A 25,413-nucleotide genomic window follows, 5' to 3' on the forward strand; every position below is an offset into this window, starting at 1 on the left:
ATTATTTCTTAAAATTATGACTTTATAACTCACAATTCCAAGTTTATATCTTGCAATTCCAACTATATTTCTCACAATTCTGATTTTTTCTTTTTTTTTTTTTTGCGATTCTGAGTTTAAATCTCTTTTTCGCAATTCTTATTATTATTGTTATTATTATTTAGTTTATATCATGCAATTCCAACATTTTCTTGCAATTCCGAGTTTATTTCTCAAGATTCCGACTTTCTTTCTGGTAATTCTGAGTTTATTTCTCAAGATTCCGACTTTCTTTCTGGTAATTCTGAGTTTATTTCTCAAGATTCCGACTTTCTTTCTGGTAATTCTGAATTTATTTTTCGCAATTCCGACATTGTTTCCGTAAGCGTTTACTAGTTTTTTGTAATTTGATGCAAAGGGCAATATAATACTAAGTATAGTGTTATAAATATACACACATTTAAAAAAAAAATATGTATATATGAAAAACTTTGCAGGATTTACGATATTGATGACCGTTAAAACTCGGTTTTACCAAAGCATCGTTGTCCAACAACGGTCTCAAATTGTGTTGTTAACGACGGAACTCGTAGTTGGCTTGCTGATAGGGATTCTAACGATATGGTTTGGCGGCGTTGTTATCGTTATAGTTGAGGTGTGAACGGGCCTTTAGAGCGACTCCTTATGGAAGTGACTAAGTTAGTGGTGTACTTCTGACCTACATGAAGAGCACACTATAAGTCTGTCGTGACTCAGATCGGATAGAGACGCTCCCAAAGCCTCAGAACATGCCGCGGCACGCAGATCATGCTGAGGAGAAACTGCCCGAGTGTTTGTGTGAGAGGAGAGTCCTTCACGAGCGTTACAGGTAAGACACATTCAACTCTCTTTCGGTCTTTTCTAAGTAAAGGTGTCGGGATGGTGTTGGTGTTTGCTGCAGTGACAGAAGAAAGGCAGGGCGAGGTTATGAGAGGTGAAGTGTTGTGGAGGACGAGCTCTTGAAGATCATGTGGTTATAACAGATAGCGGCTTTGTCCTCGTCTTTCCGGTTCTTTCGCGCGGCTTTCTCTCACCTGAGCAGTTTACATTCACTCTCATCCTGAAGGATCACACTTCCTCAGTGCTTTTGTCTTGTTTTTCAGTGCAAATATCTTGAAATTGTTAAATCAAGAGCAAAATTATCAAACTTGAGCGAGTTATGCTTAAAAGAAGAACAAACAATTTATCTGCTGGTGGAGTAAGAAAAACAAAATTTATATTTCACCTCAAAAACAAAACTTTACAATCAGTGTCCAGTTTCATCAATTGATTAGACTGTCTTATAAGTTAGCCATCCAAGAGATAACGTAAGAACAATATATTTTTAAAGCATTTATTATCTTAATTAGTAAAAATATAATCGTTCATTGTTTGTACAGTACATTAACTAATGTTAACAAATACAACTTTGATGTTGAAATGAACATTAATATTAATAAATATTGTTGAAGTATTGATCATTGATAGCTCATGTGAACTAATGTACTTAACTAATTAAACCTTATTTTATAGAATCGTTGAGAGTAATACTAATTATGAAGAGACAGCAGCTAAAAAGTAAAATTAAAATATTGAAATAATTGTATGCATAAATTAGAATTGTCCTAAAGGACTTACTTTTCATGCAAAATTTTTTTCTTTTTAATCTGGGTTGACCTGGTTGTTTTAATGTGATTAACCCTGTTAAAAATGAATAAAGTTTAGCTGTAAATAGGTTGACGAATAAGGTTTATCATTAATTTTAACGTTTTATTAAGTGTTAACAAAGAGATTATGTGATTTTTATAATCAATTAACACTGCTTTTGTAATTTGTTTCCCAATAATTTCACAAGAAAAGTCATTCGGTTTAACCAAAATTTCGGTTTTACCGAATGACGATATTTTCAAACAATGCTGACAGGCTGATACAAAAGGACAATCAAACATTTTATATTTAGTACAAGTTTTTAAAATATTACAACAATATTTCATAGCGGTTGCACCGAATGACCTGATGACGGGACATGCGTATGATCAAGTGAAAACATGAATTTATCAAATAGTTAAGAGAGAGTTAGTTACTTTGCTTCACGACCATGTGGTCGTTTGCAGGTGTCTGAATGATGTCACATCCTGTCACTTGATATTGACCACATGACTTGATCAAAAATGGTCCCTTTATATCGGTTACTCCGAATGACATCAATGAAATTCATTTTTCCAGACATTCTTTCTCATAAAAAAGCAACGACTTCTACGCATAATTTTAATATCATTTTGCACTATGTTGATATATGATGTTATAAAATCATGCCAGAATAAAAAATATATACATTTATTACATTTTAAGGAATTTTAATCACAAATGAAATAGCTGTATTGGTCTTTAGACGGTTAAATCGAACGACCTTTTAACACTTCAAAATCTTTAAAATACCTTTATATGTAGAAAAATATAATTAAAACCTTTTGGATTCAATAAAAGAGATCTAGTTTATATACTTTGGACGTCATATCTTTGTTTTTTATTATTATTAAAAAAATGACCCGTCACTTCACTGACCCATAAATTAAGGTATTGAAGCATTCAACAGGAGTTTCAACACTTCAACACAATCATTTGCATGTTTAATTTTCTCTGTTTCAATCATGTTTTGATCAGGTTGTTCAAACCCAGTGCAATAATGCATAAAGATGTAGTGGTTTTGTTGAGGCTGATCTTTTACGTGTCCAAACAGAGCGTGACATTCCTGGACATGGATTTTGCATCAACTTGGGCTTGATGAAGAGAGAAAAATGTAAGTTGAGTTTTAAACCTTTTCATAACTTTATAACTTATAACCTATATTGGCTGTAACTTGATTAAACACAGATTATTATTATTATGTACACATATGGAGGAATTGAACTGCAATTGCATCTTAAAATCTCTAAATGTAATTCCAACTTCATATATTGCAAATTCAACTAGTCAAGTGATTGGTAAAACTCTAAATTCTGCAACTTATTATGAGAGATAATGTGCATTCAGTGTTATATCATATCACAGATATGGAAAATCCTGTTACAGTTACAACAATATCACAAAAAATTCAATATTGCATCAATATTTTAAGGTGTAATAGTAAAAAACATCCATCTTATTCTTCTGTTCTTGTGTATCATGTGTTGTCTGGCTGGATACGTTACAAAACCCAAAGCTTGTGAAAGTTACAACCCTGGTAATGAATTACTTAACCAGTTTGGTTAGTGTAAATGTATCTCTGAGAAGAGTTAGAGGCAGGGTGTATCTATAGGTAATGTGACACGTACAGTATCTTCATTTGTTTGTATGATTTAGTTTCTGCAGCTGCAGAGAATTCAGTCTGAAGTCACTTGATCAGAAACATATCTAAATGCCTAAATGTGTCGTTTTTAAGAAAATGTTACAGATATTTGCAGTAGGTTTCGGCTAGTTTTCTTTTAAGTAAATGGTTAATAACATTGACATAAAAATAGATGTTTATATGAAATTATTTTGCATGCACTTTACTTTTCTGCATGTAATTGCCCTTTTAATATGGAAGCTTTTTTCCACCATGGAGAAAAAAAAGGTAATTGTGACTTTGTATGTCACATTTTTTACTTTTTCTCACAATTCTGACTTTATTTCTCGAAATTATGACTTTTTTAAACTAAGAGTTGCAAGAAAAAGTCATAATTGCGAGAAATAAAGTTGGAACTCTGAGAAATAAAGTCAGAATAGCAATAAAAATAAACTAGGAACTGCAAGAAAAAGTCAGAATTGCAAGTTATAAAGTCATAATTTTGAGAAATAAAGTCGGAATTGCGAGAAATAAACTTATAAATTATAGAAACTATATCTCACAATTCCATGTTTATTTCTCTCAATTCTGAGTTTATTTCTTGCAATTCCGACTTTATTTCTCGAAATTATGACTTTATAACCTGCAATTCTAACTTTATTTCTTGCAATTCCAAGTTTATATCTCACAGTTCTTAATTTATTTCTTGCAGTTGTTTAATTGTTGCAATATCGCACAATTCCATGTTTATACCTCACAATTCTGACATTATTTCTTAGAATTCCAACTTTATTTCTCGCAACTATGATTTTTTATTGCAATTTTTAGTTTATATCTCGCAATTCCAACTTTATTTCTCACAAATATGACTTTATAACTCGAAATTATGACTTTATTTTTCGCAGTTCCGAGTTTATATTTTGCAATTCCTACTTTATTTCTCATGATTCCAACTTTATTTCTGGCAATTCTGACTTATTTCTTTGCAATTAAGAGTTTATATCTCACAATTCTGACTTTATTTCTCGCAATTCTGACCTTTTATTGCAATTCGGACTTTATTTTTCACAATTCCGACTTGATTTCATGCAATTCCGATTTTATTTCTCACAATACTGAGTTTATGTCTTGCAATTCTGAGTCTCAGTTCCGAGAAAAAAATTGCAAGAAATAAGACAAACTCGCAGTTTTGACTTTTTCCCCCAGAATTGCTAGATATAAACTCGCAACTTAAAGTAATTTTGTTTTTTTATAAAGAATTTTTATTTTTTTATTCCATAGCAGAAACAAACTTCCATAATTTAATCTAAATTATCATTTCAACACAGAAATCTCAATGTCCAATAAATATACATGACTCAAGCTTTGCACACACTGTTTCTCAACTATGTTATAAGGATGAGACTTGTTAAATAATATTGACTTCCTGCTTTCTTGCACAATTTGAGTAAACATTGCAAAAATGGGCGTTCCCAAGCTGTCTAATGCTGTGTATTGACATGCATTTTGTCTGAATATATAGTTCAAATATCTGCACAGCCCTTAAAAAGGCCCTAACGATTATAACCAGTGGTTTTCTTAAAGGTTTTGCTGCTGGTATCTGATCCATCATGGCATGTTCAGATGTAGGGCTCTTTCTGTGCGATCATGTCACGACGTGTTGCAGGAAACCAAAGGCAGTGTAGGAGTAGACACATTTCATGAGCGTGTGTAAACGCTCCTCGTCTGTCATGTGTTTCTCTCCACACCCGCTGAATAAACAGGACAGAGACGCAGGACATTGACTCTGGATGGAGGCGATAATGGGACAGACGCATAAGGCCTTTTTCTCACTGATATATTGTGTTTCTATCAGGGTCCACTGAAAGAGGAGATGAATGAGCTGAACTGAGGGGAATCAAACACATCTGAACAGGTAAGATTGTCTGATGTCACGTCTGCTGCTCAGAATGACTCTAAAATTCAAGATATTGGGGCAAAAATGCCCCTGTTTGAGTCTTTGTCTCATATTTATATCATATAATATAGTTAAGCAATATCAGTCGAGTGCTGTTTTTGCGCAAATGTGATATTGATTTACAGCAGTTCAATAAATAAGAAGTTAGTATTGTGATATTTTATCCACAATATTGTCTGTTTTTGCACAAATTTGCAAACAAAAATATTACCTATAAACCCAGAACTATTGTGCGTCTCCGAGCAACACACAGCTGTTTAGTTTCTGAATGAAACTGCGTTTTGAGCGAATCAATCAGGTGAACCAGTGATTCAATGACTCATTCATGAAGAGAGCCATTTACTTCATTCCTGAATGAATCAGCCGTTTGAATGAATCAAATTAATGCTGGCAATTATTTAGAGTGTCATTTCATAAATAAAAAATCATATTTCCATATTAAAAAAACCCATTTAAGGTATAGTTCACCCACAAATTTAAATTTATTTTTGGCCGCCGAATCCTAAAAGTTTGTGTATTAAATTTTTTTCTTTTTTTTTTATGCTTTTCTCATTTAACACAATAATGACTTTAAATGATCTTTTTGAGGTAATTTCTCAACCAAATTTGATGTGCGATTAATCGCCACATCATGTAATTAATTAGATTTTTTAATATATATATTTATACATTTTTTATTTTTATATTTTTAAATTATTATTCTTACTATTATTATTTGAAATTTCATATGGATGCACTATATATAGTGCAAAGTTTCAAAAGTGCTAAAACATTTTACACCTTTTCTATTGTACATTATAATATTTATATTCAAGCCTGTGAATATCTTGAATTAAATATATCTTTAGTATCTTTAGTGTAAATATTATTTGTTAAACACCAGCAAAACACTTCAGACTTTTATATTGGCCATCATATCAGCTAGTGGCCATAACACAAAAACTTTTTTTAATAACTTTTTTATTGAACTAATGAAAAGAACATATGAATAAATCAGGCATAAATCTTTTTACAGAAATTAAATGCTTCACATTATGTTTGACGATATTTTGAAGATATTTTGTAGTAATATTTACTTTTTGAACACTTACTTTATGGATAACATAATGAATAATAATAAAAAAATGTGTTCGTGACGTTTTATCTGGTTATTTTGCATGTTTATTGTTCACTGTTTAATGTTCACAAGTGGGCAAATATGCAACCCAGTGTTATTTGCATAAAAATTACTTTTCTGTATGAATTGAATACAATATGGACATATTGAGAGCATATAAAATATTAACATTGTTACATATTTATATAAACACATAATATTTACAAATCCTTTACCTAATAAATATATTTATATACTTATATTTATGTTTAGAGACATTTTAGATTCCTTAACCCTATCCCCAAACCTAAACATAAACACATTTCAATGCAGAAAAATGTACATTGACAATAATTTTAGTTACAATATACTATTTTATAGATATTTATGAGCCTCTAATCCCACTAAACCTGTTTTTTTTTTGTTTTTTTTTGTGTGTGTGTGTGTTTTTTTTTTTTTTTAAATACATGCAGTATAAAGAAAAATATAACAGTCAAACTAGTGTTATGACTATAATTTATTTCAAAAAGTGAAATGGAGATGGAGAAAGACTTGAAAGACTTAATTTGGGTCTGTTTCTCCAGATGTGGATTACAGTTCACAAATAAAATGGGTTACTTTTTGATCATTTTATGGTGCAGTTGTGTTGTTTTATAGTCTCTTTGATTATAAATACAATAGAATCAAGTCAATACAGCCATGAATTCAATATTCACCAACTAAATAAGTATTCATAAACATTTGTACTTTTTTTTTATGAGACTGGGCTGTGTAATAAACCCAAATCTGCACTGGAGAAAAAATAATATTGCTTATAGCGCCTCCTGTGACCTGGAGAGTGCAGCGACACGTACCTGGAGCGACGCATTTCAGATTTTACATAAATGCAGGCAGACTCAAATATTTCCAAGGAGCCTTGGTTGCAAATATTGATTGACAGCTCAGTGTGAGTTTACAGACACACTGTGTCATATATGGAAATCCACTGGCTTGTGTTTGTGCAGTTTTAGTTTATGAACTGAGCTGGAAACCAGTAACATTAATAGAACGTTTGTTCAGAGTTATCTAATAATGATCTCAAAATTTGTTCATGGAAGGTTCTGAAATGTTTGTCTAACATTTTTTTAAATGTAACAAGTTGTTTCAGAATGTTCAGAGAACATTCAAAAGTAACGTTCCCAAATGGAATGTTCGATTAATGAAACATTCAAAAAACTAGAATGTTCAGAGAACACTCAGAAATAACGTTAAGGGAACGTTAGTAAAAGAACGTTGTTAGCTGGGAGACTCCTTATCCTGCATTAGGATGATTTGGCTAAACAAATTAGGAAACGCAGGTTTTGTAGGCCAGCAGTAGCAGTGACTGCGTTGAGGGGCTTACAGTTCAATGTATATGTTTATCATTTTTAACAAATGAGAGGCGTTTAGTTTCTATTTAGTTCTGCTATGATTAGGGCATTTCATATGACAGGTGACGGACACACATGATCCTGAACCAAGAGGATGGAAGCTTTTCAACAGGATCATCAGTGGAAATATATTTTTTTGTCTTGTGGGAAATATGTAAATGTCTAATGTATGTTCTGAAGGACACGCTGTAAAAAATGTGCTGCTGAATGTATATGTATAAAATAAAATAAAATACTAAAATGTAAAATAAAATTAATGAATTAAATAAAATAATATAATAAAATACTATCACAGTGTTTCACAGAATGTCTGTATATTTTGCAACTCATATCCAAGTGGTATAATATTAATATACCTATGTACTTGAGCTACCAAAATCTGATTTTTACCTCCAAATATACTAATAATTACCATAAAAATACAGGTTGTAAAACAGAAAACCACATGGTGAAAACACGTGTTATCAGAGTAACACAAATGACACTTAAATAAAGCAATAAACATTAACAGAATAACACTAAACACCCTAATGTACATTAATGATAATAAAATAAGATTCAGCTATTTAAATAAAATATAATCATACTTTTTTCACCATTAATTATACAGTAATTCATAGTTTTTACCTTTTTTACAATAAAATTACATGACCATTTACATTTTTTTACTGTATTTTTGCAATATTATACTTTTTACAGTGCAGTACTACATAAAAATAGCATCTTTTATATCTTATATAATATAGTCAAACGTCGATCAGATACTAGTTGATCTGTTCATCCACGCAGACAGACGCGGCTGGTGATGTTATTGATCGGGTTAATGCAGGACAGAGGCCGTCTGCGTTAGAGGACAAATGAAGCGTTTCAAAGCTTTCTTTCTCATTTACACAAATACAGTAAAAATATGGAGATATAAAATGAATGTGGAGCTGCCCAAATCATCAGATCTTGAGAGAATTTGATAGGAAATATTTGGGATTGGCAAATTTGAGCCCAGTTTGATCTCATTAATGTCTTGGAAAATACCTTGTAAAGCCTGACATTTGATACAACAGTTAAACAAAAATTTAGCATATGTGTTTCATGTTTTGCATCATGTTTGGTGCTCATATAGTCTGAAATAGTGAGAATATGGAGGAAAAAACAGTTCAGTTTTATTCAGAGGCCTGAGCAAAAATATGCAATTTAATGCAGATGCTGATATTTGGATAAAAAGTAAGGTCATGTAAATCAATTAGATCTTTATTACAGATTCTGGCATAAAATGCATATCAATATCTCCCAATAATATGCCTTAGAGATTAACAAATACACATGTAATGGAGATATAATTATAATTTTGAAGTTTTATTAAGTGTTAAAAATGAGATTATGTGGTTTTTATAATCAGTTATCACTGATTTTGTCATTTTTTTACAAAAAAGTCATCTGGTTTAACCAAAATTTCAGTTTTACCAAATGACACTTTTGGTTACACCGAATGACGATGTTTTCAAACAATGCTAACAGGCTGATACAAAAGGACAATCAAACATTTTATATTTAGTACAAGTTTTTAAAATATTCCAACATTTTCCATGTTTTATAGCGGTTGCACCGAATGACCTGATGTTTCGGGACATGCGTATGATCAAGAGAAAACATGAATTTATCAAATAGTTAAGAGAGAGTTAGTTACTTTGCTTCATGTGGTCCTTTGCAGGTGTCTGAATGATGTCACATCCTGTCACTTGATATTGACCACATGACTTTATATCGGTTACTCCGAATGACATCAATGAAATTAATTTTTCCGAACATTCTTTTTCATAACAAAGCAACGACTTCTAAACATAATTTTAAGATCATTTTGCACTATGTTGATATATGATGTTATAAAATCATGCCAGAATAAAAAATATATACATTTATAACATTTTAAGATATTTTAATCACAAATGAAATGGCTGTATTGGCTTTTGGACGGTTAAACCGAATGACTTTTTGACACTTCAAATCTTTAAAATACCTTTATATGTAGAAAAATATTGGATTCAATAAAAGAGATTGAGTTGTACTACCTTACATACATTGGATGTCATATCTTTGTTTTTTATTATTATTATTATTACTTTGGACATCTTTGACCCTAATATCAAATATAAGGCTTTAAAGGGTTAAATTGATTCCTACAGGCTTGGGAAATCCAATGTACCCGGAATCAGGACATTGTTTTTTTTCTGTGGTCACTTACTGTGTCCTCAATATAACCTGCAGCAGTATTGAGCTGGTTCACTTAATATGCATTAGTAAAGACTCGATCTACAGCTATCATGTAACAGGACGCTCACGGTGTCAGGTTTGAAAGAGCTTTAGGAAAGGGGTGTGTCCTCAGGTGTTAGATTGACAGCACTTGTCACACCTGTCCCCGCCCCCTTTTGAGACTTGTTTTGTTTTTTGACGGCCTTCTCTTCAGTTGGATATGTAGTGCATGCTGTGAACGTGACTGCATGGCATTACTAGAGAAACTGAGCGTGTCGTTTCACGATGGGACTGACTCTTGTTTTCCGCAGGCCGTCAGGATGTTCCTGAGGAAGAAGAAGAAGAGGAGGATGGAGATCTCCACGCCCAAGAACTTCGAGCACAGGGTGCACACGTCCTTTGACCCAGTCCAGGGCTGTTTTGTCGGTCTGCCGCCCCAATGGCAAAGCATCATAGAAACACTCAAGAGACCCAAACCTGTGGTGGATCCGTCCAGAGTCACTCAGGTGCATCTCAAACCAAAGAAGGTGAAGTCATGCATGTTCCTTCAGTGTCAGAAGAAGACACGTTTGCATTTGATGTTTATGACATTATTTGCTTCTGTATCAGAGCTGTTTTGTTGTTTATATTTGACATATTTGCAGTTAATTAACGTGTAAATATAGATAAACTATACAGTAGTATGAATGATACATACAGCAAATATATCATAATTATATTATATTATAATATATAATTAATTCTTAAAGAACATAATATATGTTTTGCATTATTTGCGAAACATTTTATGACAATTGGGCCAAAATATCAGTCGGAAAAAAAAAATTGATATTATAGTGCATAGCATTTCACTGCATAAATATTTCATTAATACAATTCTATTTAAACAATATTTTGCAATTATTATATAGTATAATTATTATATATAGTTACTAGGTAGGTGCATATTACAAAATCTCACATGTTCAGCTCATATTTTACCACAAAATCTAAAGAAACAATTAAATTATTGCTTAAAGAATTTTTTTTTTTTTTTTACCATTATTTGCTAAACTTAGTGACATTATTTTATGATAATGAAGAAAAATATCAGGCAAAAAAATGATATAGTTGATATTATTTTGCATATTTCACTGCAAAGATGTTCAAGTAACACATTTCTTTTTTTACTATTACAATAATAATAATTAAAATATATATATATATATATACATACACACACACAAAATTAATGCTTAAAGAACGTTGTATATATTTTTTGCATTATTTGCAAAACTTAGTGTCCAATTATTAATTATTTATAAAAATCTATTTATTAAAATGTGTTTATAAATGTGTTTATATATATATATATCCAAAAAGAACATTGTATATATTTTTTGCATTATTTGCAAAACTTAGTGTCCAATTATTAATTATTTATAAAAATCTATTTATTAAAATGTGTTTATAAATGTGTTTATATATATATATATATATCCAAAAAGAACATTGTATATATTTTTTGCATTATTTGCAAAACTTAGTGTCCAATTATTAATTATTTATAAAAATCTATTTATTAAAATGTGTTTATAAATGTGTTTATATATATATATATCCAAAAAGAACATTGTATATATTTTTCTGCATTATTTGCAAAACTTATTGTCATTTTTATGACAATTAGGCAAAAATATCAGGCAATATTATATATTTTTTTTTAGCATTGCATGCAAAACATAGCGACAATATTTAATGACAATTAAACAAAAATAGACTAAATATATATTGTCTCATTTGATTTTGCTGTGAAATTTGACTGAAATTTGATAGCACCTAATTTCCTTCAAATCTTCACATGAAGAGAATCTTTTCCCTGAGAAAGTTTTTCATGTTAATGTTTGCGGCTCTAGTTGTAAATAATCGCTTGTCTGTTAAACAGGTTCTGTCTCGATGTTAGGAGGAGGTTTGGTTTATATCTGTGCCAGTGTCTTTGTTATGTTTCCCCAGGGTTCTCACATATCAGCTACAACATTCAAATGTTTTAAGAATGTGACACTAAGCCTTTATATTCGCTAATTATGACCTGATAGACCTGCTCAACGCTGCTGTCACATAACCATTTACTCTAGGAGGAGCTGCTTCATCTTATATGTTGCTTTCTTGTGTCCAGTGTAAAATATTGAGACATTTTAGTGTGAGGAGAATCAATCTGTTTGTAGTAGTAATGTCTAATGATTATGGTGAATGTCTGAGATCCAGTAAAATTCAACATCACTTCAGTTAATCAAATAATTTCACAGAATTTTTTTTTGAGGGTAAAAACTCATTGTTCTCTAAAATATTTAGAAATATGATGGTAATGACAGCATTAATGAAAACAATTCTGGAGTTTATAGATTATAATTCTTTAAAATGATCCCTATAAATAAAGAATTGCATGTATATAAACTGTAATTTTCAAAGACATGGATTTTTGTTAATTGAGTGATGAAGCGCCATCTTCATCTGCAAGGCATGTTTGTTCCCGCTGGCTAAAGTTTCCCGAACAGCTGGAATGTGAAGCATGATGTGTTCAAAACCGGTGTAATTAAAGCGCTCATGCATCACATGCATTATGTAATTGCGTCTGCCTCCTGCAAATGGTGATTCTCTGAATATGCAGTAGTGATCTACTGTATGACAGTCACAGCTAAGAGGGAACGTTCTCAGAACGTTGTTGCAAGGTTCTCTCAAAGTTATGAACAAACATTCTTCCAGTGAAGTTAATAAAACATTTGTTCAGCATTAACTGGTCTTTAGCAATGTTTTAAAAAATAAAAACATTATTTATGCATTGCTCATGGAATATTTTTACTTGAAATGTTTTAGTTGGATGTTCGCCTAACATTCTTCACCCTCTGGTCCTCCTCACTTTGCAGTAAAAAATGACAGAAATTTCTATTTTTTTATTTCAATGACATGAATGTACTCTATTTTAGTTTGATAATGTTTTTTTATTTAATATTTTGTATTTTTAAGGGTTGTTATGGCACTAAATTATATTTTTGCCATAGTTATAATCCATTTATTCACTTTGTGAGCATACACCTGAAAATGAAATTTTCAACTTAATCTGTCATAAATCTTCAACGTTTAGTTTCTTTTTAAAGATGGCACTTGGTAGATTATTGCTGAAGTGAAAAAGAGGAACTTAAATAAGTTATATATTTTACATTTATTTTTATGAAAAATAAACAAAAATGCTATTTTCAATTTTTATAAGAAATATATGTTTTCCAAAACACGTTTTACTCTAAAACTGAGAGAAAGACAAAGCTGTAAATCTAAACAAGTTGTGTTCCAAATTTGAGGTTGATATCTCAAAAATTGAGCCTTCAGTAAGATTTTTTTTGGCCGCAGTACCAAACGCTTCCTCTAGATGAAATTTGTTTCCCATTCATTTCAAATGTGCTGATTTTTGACCACAAGGAGTACAATTTTTTTTTTTCAGGACCTTTTTGAATCATGTCCATGAAATTTTGTTTGTGTGTGTGTTCACATAGCAAGTGAAAAAAGTTTCATACCATTCTGATAAAGTAAAAATTTCATTTATAGAGCGCTTTATTCAATTTTAGCTGTAAAGCAGCTCTATCTCAATTCAGTTCAATAATAGCATCAGTTCTGCAAAGTTCTTCAATTACAAAACAAATTTTATTCAACTATAAGCAGCTCTACAGAAGACTCAAGTTTTTTTTTCTCATCTCATGTCAGTGCAGTCAAATCTATAATGTTACTGAATATTAATTATCTTTTAAAATATAGTCAGTTTTGATGTCGTGTTTAACTCTCTCTTCCAGAGCATCGTGCGTGGCAGTTTCATCGGACACGAGGACTACATTTCTGCGGCGATCGCTCAGATGAGTCGACTCTCTGTTACCAGCTCAAACTCGTTAAGGAGAACCAGCCCGTCTTTGCGAAAAAGAGCGCAGTCTCTGGGGCGTCTGGGTGAGTTAGCCGAAGGAGAGACGTACGAGTATCTGGAACTGAATGAGGCGAATCTGAGAAATGGTCAGCCGGTCTTGGACTGGCGCACCAGATCCCGACAGGTCCAGAGTGAGAGTGGAAATCCGCAGCCTGATCTCAAGAAGAGCTTCACCTTAAACCCCAATGACTCACGGACAAGGTCTAAATCAATTCACGAGGCGACGATGTTCTCGGAACAACCAGCGCTTATGCCTCGGGACATTTTACTCTCACCTAGAACTGTTCCCGAACGGCTCGGCATCGCTAAAATGGACAGTAAATCCATCCAGAGACCTGTATCGTGTTTCTACAGCACATACAGCGAAAACGATGGAGCAAAACTGATCTCAGGACAGCCGAAGATGGAAACGCAGAAGAGGCCACAGTCCACCTACAACTTTAAGGTGTGTCAAGTCATTTATTTTTATATAGCGCTTATACAATATTGTTAATATAGTTCAGTTCAATAGCAGTGCAAAGTTCATCAATTATAAAATAAATTCAATTCAGTTATAAAGCAGCTCTTCAGAAGACGGTAGTGTGATTATTCAGCTCAATTCAGTTCAGTGTTGATTCAGTTCAGTTCAATAGCTGTGCAAAGTTCATCAATTATGAAATGAATTAGATTCAGCTGTAAAGCAGCTCTAGAGAAGACATTTTTTGTGCTGAAGACTTAAACAGCCTTGTAACACAATTACGCGGTTCACATTTCCTGCTTGCAATCACATCATTCTTTATAGGGCACAGCTGATTGGTTCCTGCTGTATCAGTAGGATACAGCCTTCAAATACTTGGTCAGCATTTGCAGTGCGCTTTCTGAAACCCTCCACCCTCCCCAGCTCCACCTGTATAGATCTGCTATGAGTAATTCATGTATGTTATATTGTACAACAGCAGCATGTCTTACTTGCTCATAGCAGCGTGAAATGTCTGTATTGGCAGTAGCGCGTAAGCAGCACCAGCAATTACCAAATGCAGCAGCAACAGCAAAGACCAACAGAAGCAGCAATAACAGCAGCAAAAGCAATAACAACAGCAATAAAAACAGCAGCAGCAATGACAGCAGTAGCAGTAGAAATAGCAACAGCAACAACCAACAGCAGCAGGAGCAATAACAACAGCAATAAAACAGCAGCAGAAATAACAGCAGCAGCAATAACCGACAGCAGCAGCAGTAATAACAGCAGCAGAAGCAGTAATAACCGACAGCAGCAACAATAACAGCAGCAGTAATAACCGACAGCAGCAGCAATAACCGACAGCAGCAGCAGTAATAACAGCAGCAGCATCAATAACAGCAGCAGTAATAACCGACAGCAGCAGTAATAACAGCAGCAGCATCAATAACAGCAGCAGTAATAACCGACAGCAGCAGTAATAACAGCAGCAGCATCAATAACAGCAGCAGTAATAACCGACAGCAGCAGTAATAACCGACAGCAGCAGCAGTAATAACCAACAGCAGCATCAATAACAGCAGCAGTAATAACCGACAGCAGCAACAATAACCGACAGCAGCAGCAACAATAACAGCAGCAGAAGCAGTAATAACCAACAGCAGCATCAATAACAGCAGCAGTAATAACCAACAGCAGCATCAATAACAGCAGCAGTAATAACCAACAGCAGCAGCAGTAATAACCAACAGCAGCATCAATAACAGCAGCAGTAATAACCGACAGCAGCAACAATAACCGACAGCAGCAGCAACAATAACAGCAGCAGAAGCAGTAATAACCAACAGCAGCATCAATAACAGCAGCAGTAATAACCAACAGCAGCATCAATAACAGCAGCAGTAATAACCAACAGCAGCAGCAGTAATAACCAACAGCAGCATCAATAACAGCAGCAGTAATAACCGACAGCAGCAACAATAACAGCAGCAGTAATAACCGACAGCAGCAGCAACAATAACAGCAGCAGAAGCAGTAATAACCAACAGCAGCATCAATAACAGCAGCAGTAATAACCAACAGCAGCATCAATAACAGCAGCAGTAATAACCAACAGCAGCATCAATAACAGCAGCAGTAATAACCGACAGCAGCAACAATAACAGCAGCAGCAACAATAACAGCAGCAGTAATAACCAACAGTAACAGCAGCAGCATCAATAACAGCAGCAGTAATAACCAACAACAGCAGCAACAATAACAGCAGCAGTAATAACCAACAGCAGCAGCAATAACAGCAGCAGTAATAACCAACAGCAGCAGCAGCAATAACAACAACAGCAGCAATAACTAACAGCTGCAGCAACAGGAGCAATAACAACAGCAATAAAACAGCAGCAGCAATAACAGCAGCAGCAACAATAGCAGCAGCAGCAACAATAACAGCAGCAGTAATAACCGACAGCAGCAACAATAACAGCAGCAGTAATAACCGACAGTAACAGCAGCAGCAATAACAGCAGCAGCAATAACCAACAGTAACAGCAGCAGTAATAACAGCAGCAGCAACAATAACAGCAGCAGCAATAACCAACAGTAACAGCAGCAGTAATAACAGCAGCAGCAACAATAACAGCAGCAGCAATAACCAACAGTAACAGCAGCAGCAATAACAGCAACAGCAGCAACAGGAGCAATAACAACAGCAATAAAACATCAGCAGAAATAACAGCAGCAGAAATAACAGCAGCAGAAATAACAGCAGCAGCAGCAGAAATAACAGCAGCAGCAGCAGTATAGCAGATCTATTCCGCCAAGTTATGACAGAAAACGTTTAATGATAACAACACTGCCTAGATGTTGTTGATAAAGCTTGTTTTAAACCCAAAATATTCTTTTAATATTCTTCCAGTGTAATAAGTTGCTTCCTACTTTTGTCTGAAGAACTCAATAGACGTCATATTTATCCTTGAATACAGGTGAACTCACCGACCTACGCAGCCATTTCCAAACCCAACGGCACTAGTAGTCCAAAACCCGGGCATGGATTAATCGGCCTCCAAACCACACGTCGTTCCTCCAACGACATCCCGGATGGCATTTCTCCCAACAAAACCTCTGGGATTCCGGCCTCAATACCACTGACCCAAGACAGCCCATCCCAGCCCAGACCTCCACCGACAGGCTCGCCTGCGAGTCCCGCCGGAGCCTCCTCGCCCAGTCTGAGACCTTCCCAGACGCCCACCAGTATCCCGGAGCTGCCCAAAGTCACACACGAGCAGTTCAAAGCTGCCCTGCAGATGGTTGTGGACAATGGGGATCCTCGCTCTTATCTGGAAAGCTTCGTGAAGATCGGAGAAGGATCCACGGGTGTGGTTTGCATCGCCCGGGAGAAGCACAGCGGACGTCAGGTTGCGGTGAAGATGATGGACCTGAGGAAGCAACAGAGGAGAGAACTGCTCTTCAATGAAGTATGAGAAAACTAGTATGACTGATTTCCATAATGTGACATTTGTAAAACAAAACTTTTAATGAGATCTTAATGAGAAGTTAAACAATGAAAACTTTTAAAACAAAACTAAAGGGATCAAGCCATTCAGAAATGATGACTTGCTTTAAAGAAGTGTTGTTGTATGAATAAATAAATAAAATAAGTAAATTAACTTTTATTATATATATATATATATATATATATACACTGCCCTCCAAAAGTTTGGAAACACCCCTGCAAAGTGTGGTTTTGGACGATATCAGCATAAATCCTTATCGTTTTTTGGTGCAAATACATTACAGTAACTTGACATTATCATTGAAGACCAGCAATAATAATGTCAATATATACATGTCAAAATCAGACATAATAATAATAATAGTTATGGTTATGGTTAATAATGGTTACTGGTTTAAACTTGGCCCAGGTTTGTAAAAGATTTTTGGGTCAGCACATCTTAATAGCTTCAACAATTGATTGCCAATTAAGTTTAAAATACAATGAACCAATCAGAACCCAGTTTAGGTCAGATAGCTGCTAATGGTGGATATTTTGATGAATCAAAAAGTTTTTTTCTATGTATAAACTGTTTATATAATAAAATATGTTTTCGTAGCTTGTGTTGTCCCTTATCAGTGCAAAATTATCACAAATTAAAAAGGATTCATGCCAATATTGTCCAAAACCCATTTTACTAGGGCGTTTCCAAACTTTTGTTGGGCAGTGTATGTATGATATATATATATATATATATATATATATATATATATATATATATGTATATATATATATATATGTATATGTGTATATAATATTATAATATAAAAAAATTAACATTATATAACTTTTATGATATGATAGAAAAAAAATGTATAATAAAAATTTTAATGACACACATTAAAGAACCACATGAGTATTGTTGTATAAATGTAAATTATATATATATAGAGTAAAAATATATTATATAAAAATTATATTAACAAATTAATATATATATATATATGTATGTAATCGTGAAAATGATTTCTGGATGTCATTACTCACAGGTGGTTATCATGCGAGACTACAGGCATAAAAACGTGGTAGAGATGTACAAGAGTGCTCTGGTGGGTGAAGAGCTCTGGGTCATCATGGAATACCTGCAGGGCGGCGCTCTTACCAACATCGTCTCAGAAACCAGGTAATGAACTAGTCTTACATCTTTTTTAACACACCTGAATGATTGATTCCTCAGATCATGTGTGTCGATGAGGAAAGTCTTCTGTTACGGACACAGACACTGATGTCATAGTGATGTCATTCAGAAAGTGTAGAAATGCTTATCTTAAGATCAGTCCGTGCAAAACATGGACTGCCGGCACAGTTTAGATCTTCTCCCAGACAGTATCTTAAAAACTTCACTAAAGCAGAACAACAAGATTTTTTGTTTTTTTGCTGGCTCAAGTCTGCTGTAATAAAAGAGTTGCATAACAGTTTGGGAACTGGAAACTTTCCAAGCACCGTTGAGTTTCTTTTTACAGTCTTTATTGATGTTTCTCACACACCCTGGTTCATCTTTGTTCTAAAACTGTTACATCAAGTATTAAACGCCTGCGATGAAGTCAGCCCAGATTGCAGTTTTTGTGTAATAAGTTTTGCAATACTTCATGTAAGTATGCAATGTGAATGCAGATTTTTGCAATGTGCAGATGCAATGCACCAAGGCTGCTTTTATTTGATCAAAAATACAGTAAAAATTGATACAGTGAATATATAGTAAAGTGTAATTTATTCCTGTGATCAAAGCTGAATTTTCAGCAGTCTTCAGTGTCACATGATCCTTCAGAAATCATTCTAATATGATGATTTGATGCTCAAGAAACATTTATGATTATTCAGGTAGCTAGATATAAACAGTTTAGCTTAAACTTTTTTTATGCTGCTGAATGTGTGTGTGTGTGTTTAGACTAACAGAGGAGCAGATCGCTACAGTGTGTGAATCCGTGCTGCAGGCGCTCAGTTATCTTCACGCTCAGGGCGTCATTCACAGAGACATCAAGAGTGACTCCATTTTACTGACACTGGATGGCAGGGTAAGACTGACTCTACACTGAAACCGTAACATCCACAACTGTGAATATTATTTAAAGGGGCCATGAACTGCATTAAAAAAATTATTATGTTCTCTTAGGACCACTTATAATGTTATCAAGATTTTTACATCAAAAAACATCCTTATTTAGAAGTAATTTCTATCCTGTTTTTAACCCTCTCTTTCAAACACTGTTTTGATGGGCGTCGCAGTCAAGACTTGGAAGTAAACGCCCACTGCTATGATTGGGTAACAGTTTTGCATATTAGAAACATTTTCAACGTCCTCGCCATTACATGTGTGGAATTGTTTAGAAAGCTTCCGAAGTTGAAAAATATATAGCTTGTCAACAATGTGCTTTATAAGGCAAATAAAGTACTTGGAGTTTCCACAGTTATAACTGACAAAGGATGATTTATGATGTTTTGTGTAAACAGAATTATGAATGAATGTACCCATGTTTATTCTTATAGTTCATCTATTTCGATAAAGTGAACAAAAGTATATATTGCCAAGATGTCTCTTACTGAAGCTTTTATTCAGGATTACAGCGAATGGCTTTGATCAAAGCAATAACAAAAACAGCTTCTCTATGTGCTTCTTCCATATTAGGGCTGTCACGATATTAGATTTTTCACACCTCAGTTATTGTGGCCAAAAGAATTCACAGTATCGATATATCACAATATTTATAGAATCCTTGGGGGGAAAAAATGTATCAATCTAAATAATTTTTACTTTAAAAAATGTGCAGCAACCCTGAAAGAGAAAAATGAAATAAAGTCAAATTTAAGGCTTTTTAAGACCTGAAGAAATAAAAATGAATACTAGCCTAGTAGGAGTATAGGACCAATCAAATGAAATCATTATCAACAAAATCCATCTTTGCGATACAGAGGTGACACAGAATGAGAAGTGGCATTAGTATATTTACACAGCATTTACAATTTAATTCAATATTGAAATAATATTTAACTTTTTAATTAAAATGTACTTTAAATATGACACTAAACTGCCATTAGGTGGCAGCAAGTCACTGTCTTAACGAGTGAGTGAGTGAGTCATTCATTCAACCGATTTGTTCAAATGACTGATTCATTCAGGAACGATTATTTATTGATTGGGTCATTTAATCATTCGTTTTAAACGCGGATTCAGTCAGTATATATAAAAACATTTGTCTGTTGCATACGGGGACTGCTCTGCTGTTCATCATTTGAAATGTTCATTGACGAAATAAAGAAAAAAACAAACAATATTAACAATACTGTGTCTAAAATATAACTCACATTGTTCATTTTATTCATTTATATATTAAGTTAAATGAACATTGCATTTGTGCTGATTTGGGGAAAACGGCACTCTTGCTCGTGTCATATGGTAATATAACTACATCATATTATATGATATAATGACAAAAACTCATCAGGGCAAAAATCTCCGTGTATCTTGAATTTTGAGGGCAAATAACTGCATGCTTACGTCACGCTGAATAAGACGAGTAAAGAAAACGTGGTACTTATAAAAATATTTAAAATTTTGAATAAATGAACACAGAAAATCGCTGTTAATATAACATTTCCCATTCCATGACTAGTAAAATAATCGCAACTTACTCTCTGTAAAATGGCGATGGTGATGGACACGGAGGTGCAATACTGCCACCTGAGAGCTCAAGCAGGTACTGCGCTGGAGTATTTACATGTCATGATATCATAAGAGTCCTATTCATTTTAAATATTGTGGTTATTGCCAAAACCGGTATATCGTGACACCCTAAATTAACACGATATCGATATTTCATCATGCTTTGAATATCACGACTATCATCAATACCGGTATATTGCGACACCCCTATTCCATATCCCATAATCCAATGCATTATCCCCATAAATGCCGGGGCAAAAGAAAAAGAAAGCAAATCTTAATATTTAATATCAAACAAAGCAATAGTGGCACACTGTTACTCACACTTGTGTGACATTACTGTTGGATCCAATGTAGTTTTCACTGCATCATCTTTTATTTTCAGGTTCTCAAAAGCCTCAGACTTAGTGCTGTTTAAAAATGAATCAAACAGTGACACGATCTGACTGGAACTTCACTCATCCATGCTTTCTTAATGTTTGGATCACAAGAGACACAACTTCACATCTTGTAATCCTCAGAGGAAACTCTACAGTCTTGTCTCATATTTACTACAACATGACGTGCGACCTCTCATGTGTCAAAAGATCAAGGAAAATTAGATTTTTTTGTCGCTTGAAGACCCAAGTTTGTTTTGAGGATGAAAAATGTACCAAGCATGATGTTCTCCCACCATTCCTTATTTCGAACTGCTCTTCTCCATGTGTTTTTGCGTCATCTCCAGTCGCTTTCATATGTAAATTGCATGAGCTTATTTTTCGTCCATTATATCGAAAGATCTTGAAAATTGTATTTTCTTTTATGTTGTGGTGTAGTTATATCTCATTCTCATCGTTTCACAGGTCAAACTGTCCGACTTCGGATTCTGTGCTCAGATCAGCAAAGACATTCCCAAGAGGAAGTCGTTAGTGGGAACTCCGTACTGGATGGCTCCTGAAGTGGTTTCCAAGACGCCGTACGGCACTGAGGTCAACAAACTCAATCACGCATATAAACAAGTTCCTGGAATATGATTCTTTGTATCAGATCACACACAGGTCTCAATTAGTTAATGCATTAACTAAGAACAATATATATTTAAAACCATTTAGTAATTAGAATTCTAATCAGAATTATTAGAACATGTGCATTAGTAAAACTTGCTGACATATTAGTAAGTCGTGCAAATGAATTTTAATTCTTTTAGTTTTGGTTCTCTATAACTTTATCTTGACTTACAGAAGAATACCAACATTGTTCTGACTGGTAAACCACTGACTGCTCAGGAAACGTTCAGTACACGAGTGACTGTAAAACTACTGCAGTTCTGATTCTTGAGAATGTTATTTTTGTTGTTTCATTATGACTTTCGGCTTCTCCTGAAATCCTTCGGAATTTGGAATCATTGGCTGTATTACAGAAACTTCCTATCTTATGTTTTGACTTCATGGTTACTGAACAGATAGGATGTTTCTGTAATCCAAACGTTACAGAGGAAGAGACTGTGATATCTGCTGAAGCTCATGTTGTCTGGTGTTTGTAGGTGGATGTGTGGTCTCTGGGAATCATGGTGGTGGAGATGGTTGATGGAGAACCTCCATACTTCAGTGAGACGCCGATCGCAGCGATGAAGAGACTGCGGGACGAGCCAGCGCCTACTGCCAGAAACGCCAGCAAGGTAAAACCAACAACACGGCAAAACAGAACATGAATATGATCAAAAGTATTAAAAATGTGGAACCATTTTACAAGAAGATCTCATAATGCATCAACATTAAGACAGTATTTATTAATCTTTATTAAGTTATTAATCTTTTACTAACTATTCATCTTTATTTTATATTATTAATGTTCACTCAGGTCCATTAAATAATGTATTAGTACATGTTAAAATTAACATTAATTAAGAATAATCAATGCTTTAGCAGTATTTTTCTAATGTAGTTTACTCGTGTTAACAAATGAAACCGTGTTGTAAAATGTTGCCGAAATCATTTTCGTTAACTGAAATAAAATACAATATTAAATGAAACACTTAAACTTGATGGCGTGAAAATATTATCAATGGAAATACTGAAATATAAATTAAACTGAAAAATAAATTGAAGCTAAATAAAAAAAAAAAAATGTTAAAATCACATAGAAATGACTAAAACGTAAATTAAAATGCAAACTAAAATAAAAGTGAATTCAAAATGTAAATAAATACTATAATACTAAAACCACACTGATTTTGTGCAGGAATTAATAGAAATAAAATCACTAAATTATATCATGATCATAAACCCAAGTATGGAAGAGGATTAGTAATAGTAAAAAAATAAAACCATCTCGAGATTAAATTCATTATAATGTGAGATTAAACCTGTTAAATTTAGAGAAAAAAAGTTAAAATACAATGTCAAGAATAAAATCATTAAGAATAAAATCAAAATTTAAGTGTTTATTCAACACATTTTTGAACTTTATTCTCGAATTTTAATGATTTTCTCAACATTTTATTTCAACTTTTTTTTCCTCAAAATTTAACCCTTTTTCTCAAAACACAATGCCTTTATTCTCGAAATGTAATGATTTTATTCTTAACATTTTATTTCAACTTTTTCTCGAAATTTAAGAAGTTTTTCTTGAAATGCAACGACTTTATTCTCCAAATTTAATGATTTTATTCTCATTTTATTTTGACTTTTTTTCTTGAAATTTAACGAGTTTTTCTTGAAACGCAACAAATGTATTCTCAAAATTTAATGTCTATTCTCAACATTTTATTTCAATTTTTTTCTCAATTTTACGCATTTTTTCCTGAAACGCAATGACTTCATTCTCGAAATTGAATGAGTTTATTCTCGACAATATATTGCGACTTTTTTATTTTTTATTTAACAAGTTTAATTTTTTCATTATTGCTTGGCCCTAATCCTCTTCCATACACAAGTCTCCAAGTTTGCATATAGAAAATGAAGTCTATTTTTAGGACAATCAAGCTATTTTTTGTCATTGTGATGTTTTTTATCATTATTTAAGCAATTAGGCGATTAAATTCTCATGTGCAGTAATTATGGGATGTTCATATACTCCTGTCGAACAGATCTCTCCTGTCCTGAGGGACTTCTTGGACTCGATGTTGACCCGCGACCCCGTGCAGAGAGCCAATGCCGGCGATCTCCTCCAGCACCCCTTCATGCTGCAGTGCGCGTCTCCCCGCTGTCTGGTCCCTCTGGTGGAGCAGTACCGCAAACGCATGTCCCGCTGCTGAGCACAGCCTCCAGCGCTCCCGTACTGATGGAGCTTCCTGTACGCACTTTTGTGACTGCCAGAGTTCTGTAGCTTTGTGTTTCCCTGAACTGTTTACATTCCCACTGGAGACCAACAGTGTCCCAAAACGGAACATTCGGTCAGCATTTATCCAATTCCAAATTGTGCTTCATTCTGTTGCAATGAACCTTAGTCAGGTTAGACGAAAATGAACTTAAACGTCATTTCAAACTAAATCTAGGAGTTTGAAACAGCTTGTCGAAGTGAACTTTTCAGAAAAGTCCGAACACCTTCGAACTGTCATTGGTCCATGGTGATGATGCAATATGTGGGTGTGGCTCTGAGGCTCCGCCCTCTTCAAAATGATTCATTTTCATGTCAAAACCTAAATATGGTGCCACTTTGATTAAGGTTTACTGCACAATTATGTGCAAGTGCATTAGAATGAATTTGGAAAACAATTTGTCACAAGCTTTTCTAGTTGCAAAACATTGTGCATTTGCTTGGTATTAAATGCATCTGATGAGATCAGAATCATGCAATCATTGATTTTAAAATGTAACTTTTATTGCTGTACAGTAAGATAAATGTGCCTATGACACTGAACCCTTATTTGCAGACGCTGAATGTTGTTGTTTTTTCTTCCAAGATGTAAAAGGACAATAAATGTTTTTTTATAATTCACCACATCTTGCGAATATTTCCTTAATAGCATGTCAAATGTGTTTCTCATCTTCAAAAAGCATTTATGTTACAAAATGCATACAAATCTGCATGGTGTAAACATGCAGGAAATGGCGTGTGAACTGCTTTACCACATGAAGCTGTTAAAGCATGCCTGATGATTGATGGCTGTTTACAAGAACATTGTTGTCATAATTATAATACTTTAGATGAAGGTCAGATTAGGAGCTGTTCTTTTCAAAGGGTCCAATAACTTGCACAAAGGTAGTCACCTTCCTGTAGCCAATCGTTTTGACCACACTCCGATTTTATCGGATGTTGTGCAGCATGAACATGTAGCAGATCTGTTGCTGCACATGAAGTGTATGAGCGTGTTCACTTAGGTGGCGGTAT

At 33.8% G+C, this 25,413-nt stretch overlaps 1 protein-coding gene across 3 annotated transcripts; it reads left to right on the plus strand.

Moving 5' to 3' along the window:
- Positions 1–771: 771 nt before the first annotated feature.
- On the plus strand, positions 772–25,100 carry pak6b (p21 protein (Cdc42/Rac)-activated kinase 6b). Of its 3 annotated transcripts, XM_067384535.1 has the most exons (11): positions 772–847; positions 2,738–2,797; positions 5,160–5,219; positions 10,322–10,537; positions 13,832–14,401; positions 16,873–17,364; positions 18,431–18,564; positions 19,330–19,456; positions 21,945–22,070; positions 22,625–22,759; positions 24,170–25,100. In XM_067384535.1, exons 4-11 carry the CDS (start codon positions 10,331–10,333, stop codon positions 24,335–24,337), a joined length of 1,959 nt encoding a protein of 652 aa, XP_067240636.1. In that variant the 5' UTR covers positions 772–847; positions 2,738–2,797; positions 5,160–5,219; positions 10,322–10,330; the 3' UTR covers positions 24,338–25,100. The 3 variants fall into 3 exon arrangements, with proteins under 3 accessions (XP_067240636.1, XP_067240637.1, XP_067240635.1); XM_067384536.1 differs by lacking the exons at positions 772–847; positions 2,738–2,797 and having other exon boundaries at positions 4,884–5,219; XM_067384534.1 differs by lacking the exons at positions 772–847; positions 2,738–2,797; positions 5,160–5,219 and having other exon boundaries at positions 10,259–10,537.
- The last annotated feature ends 313 nt before the right edge of the window (positions 25,101–25,413 follow it).

Source organism: Chanodichthys erythropterus, chromosome 4, assembly GCF_024489055.1.
Source record: "Chanodichthys erythropterus isolate Z2021 chromosome 4, ASM2448905v1, whole genome shotgun sequence".
In the NCBI taxonomy this organism is placed as follows: domain Eukaryota; kingdom Metazoa; phylum Chordata; class Actinopteri; order Cypriniformes; family Xenocyprididae; genus Chanodichthys; species Chanodichthys erythropterus.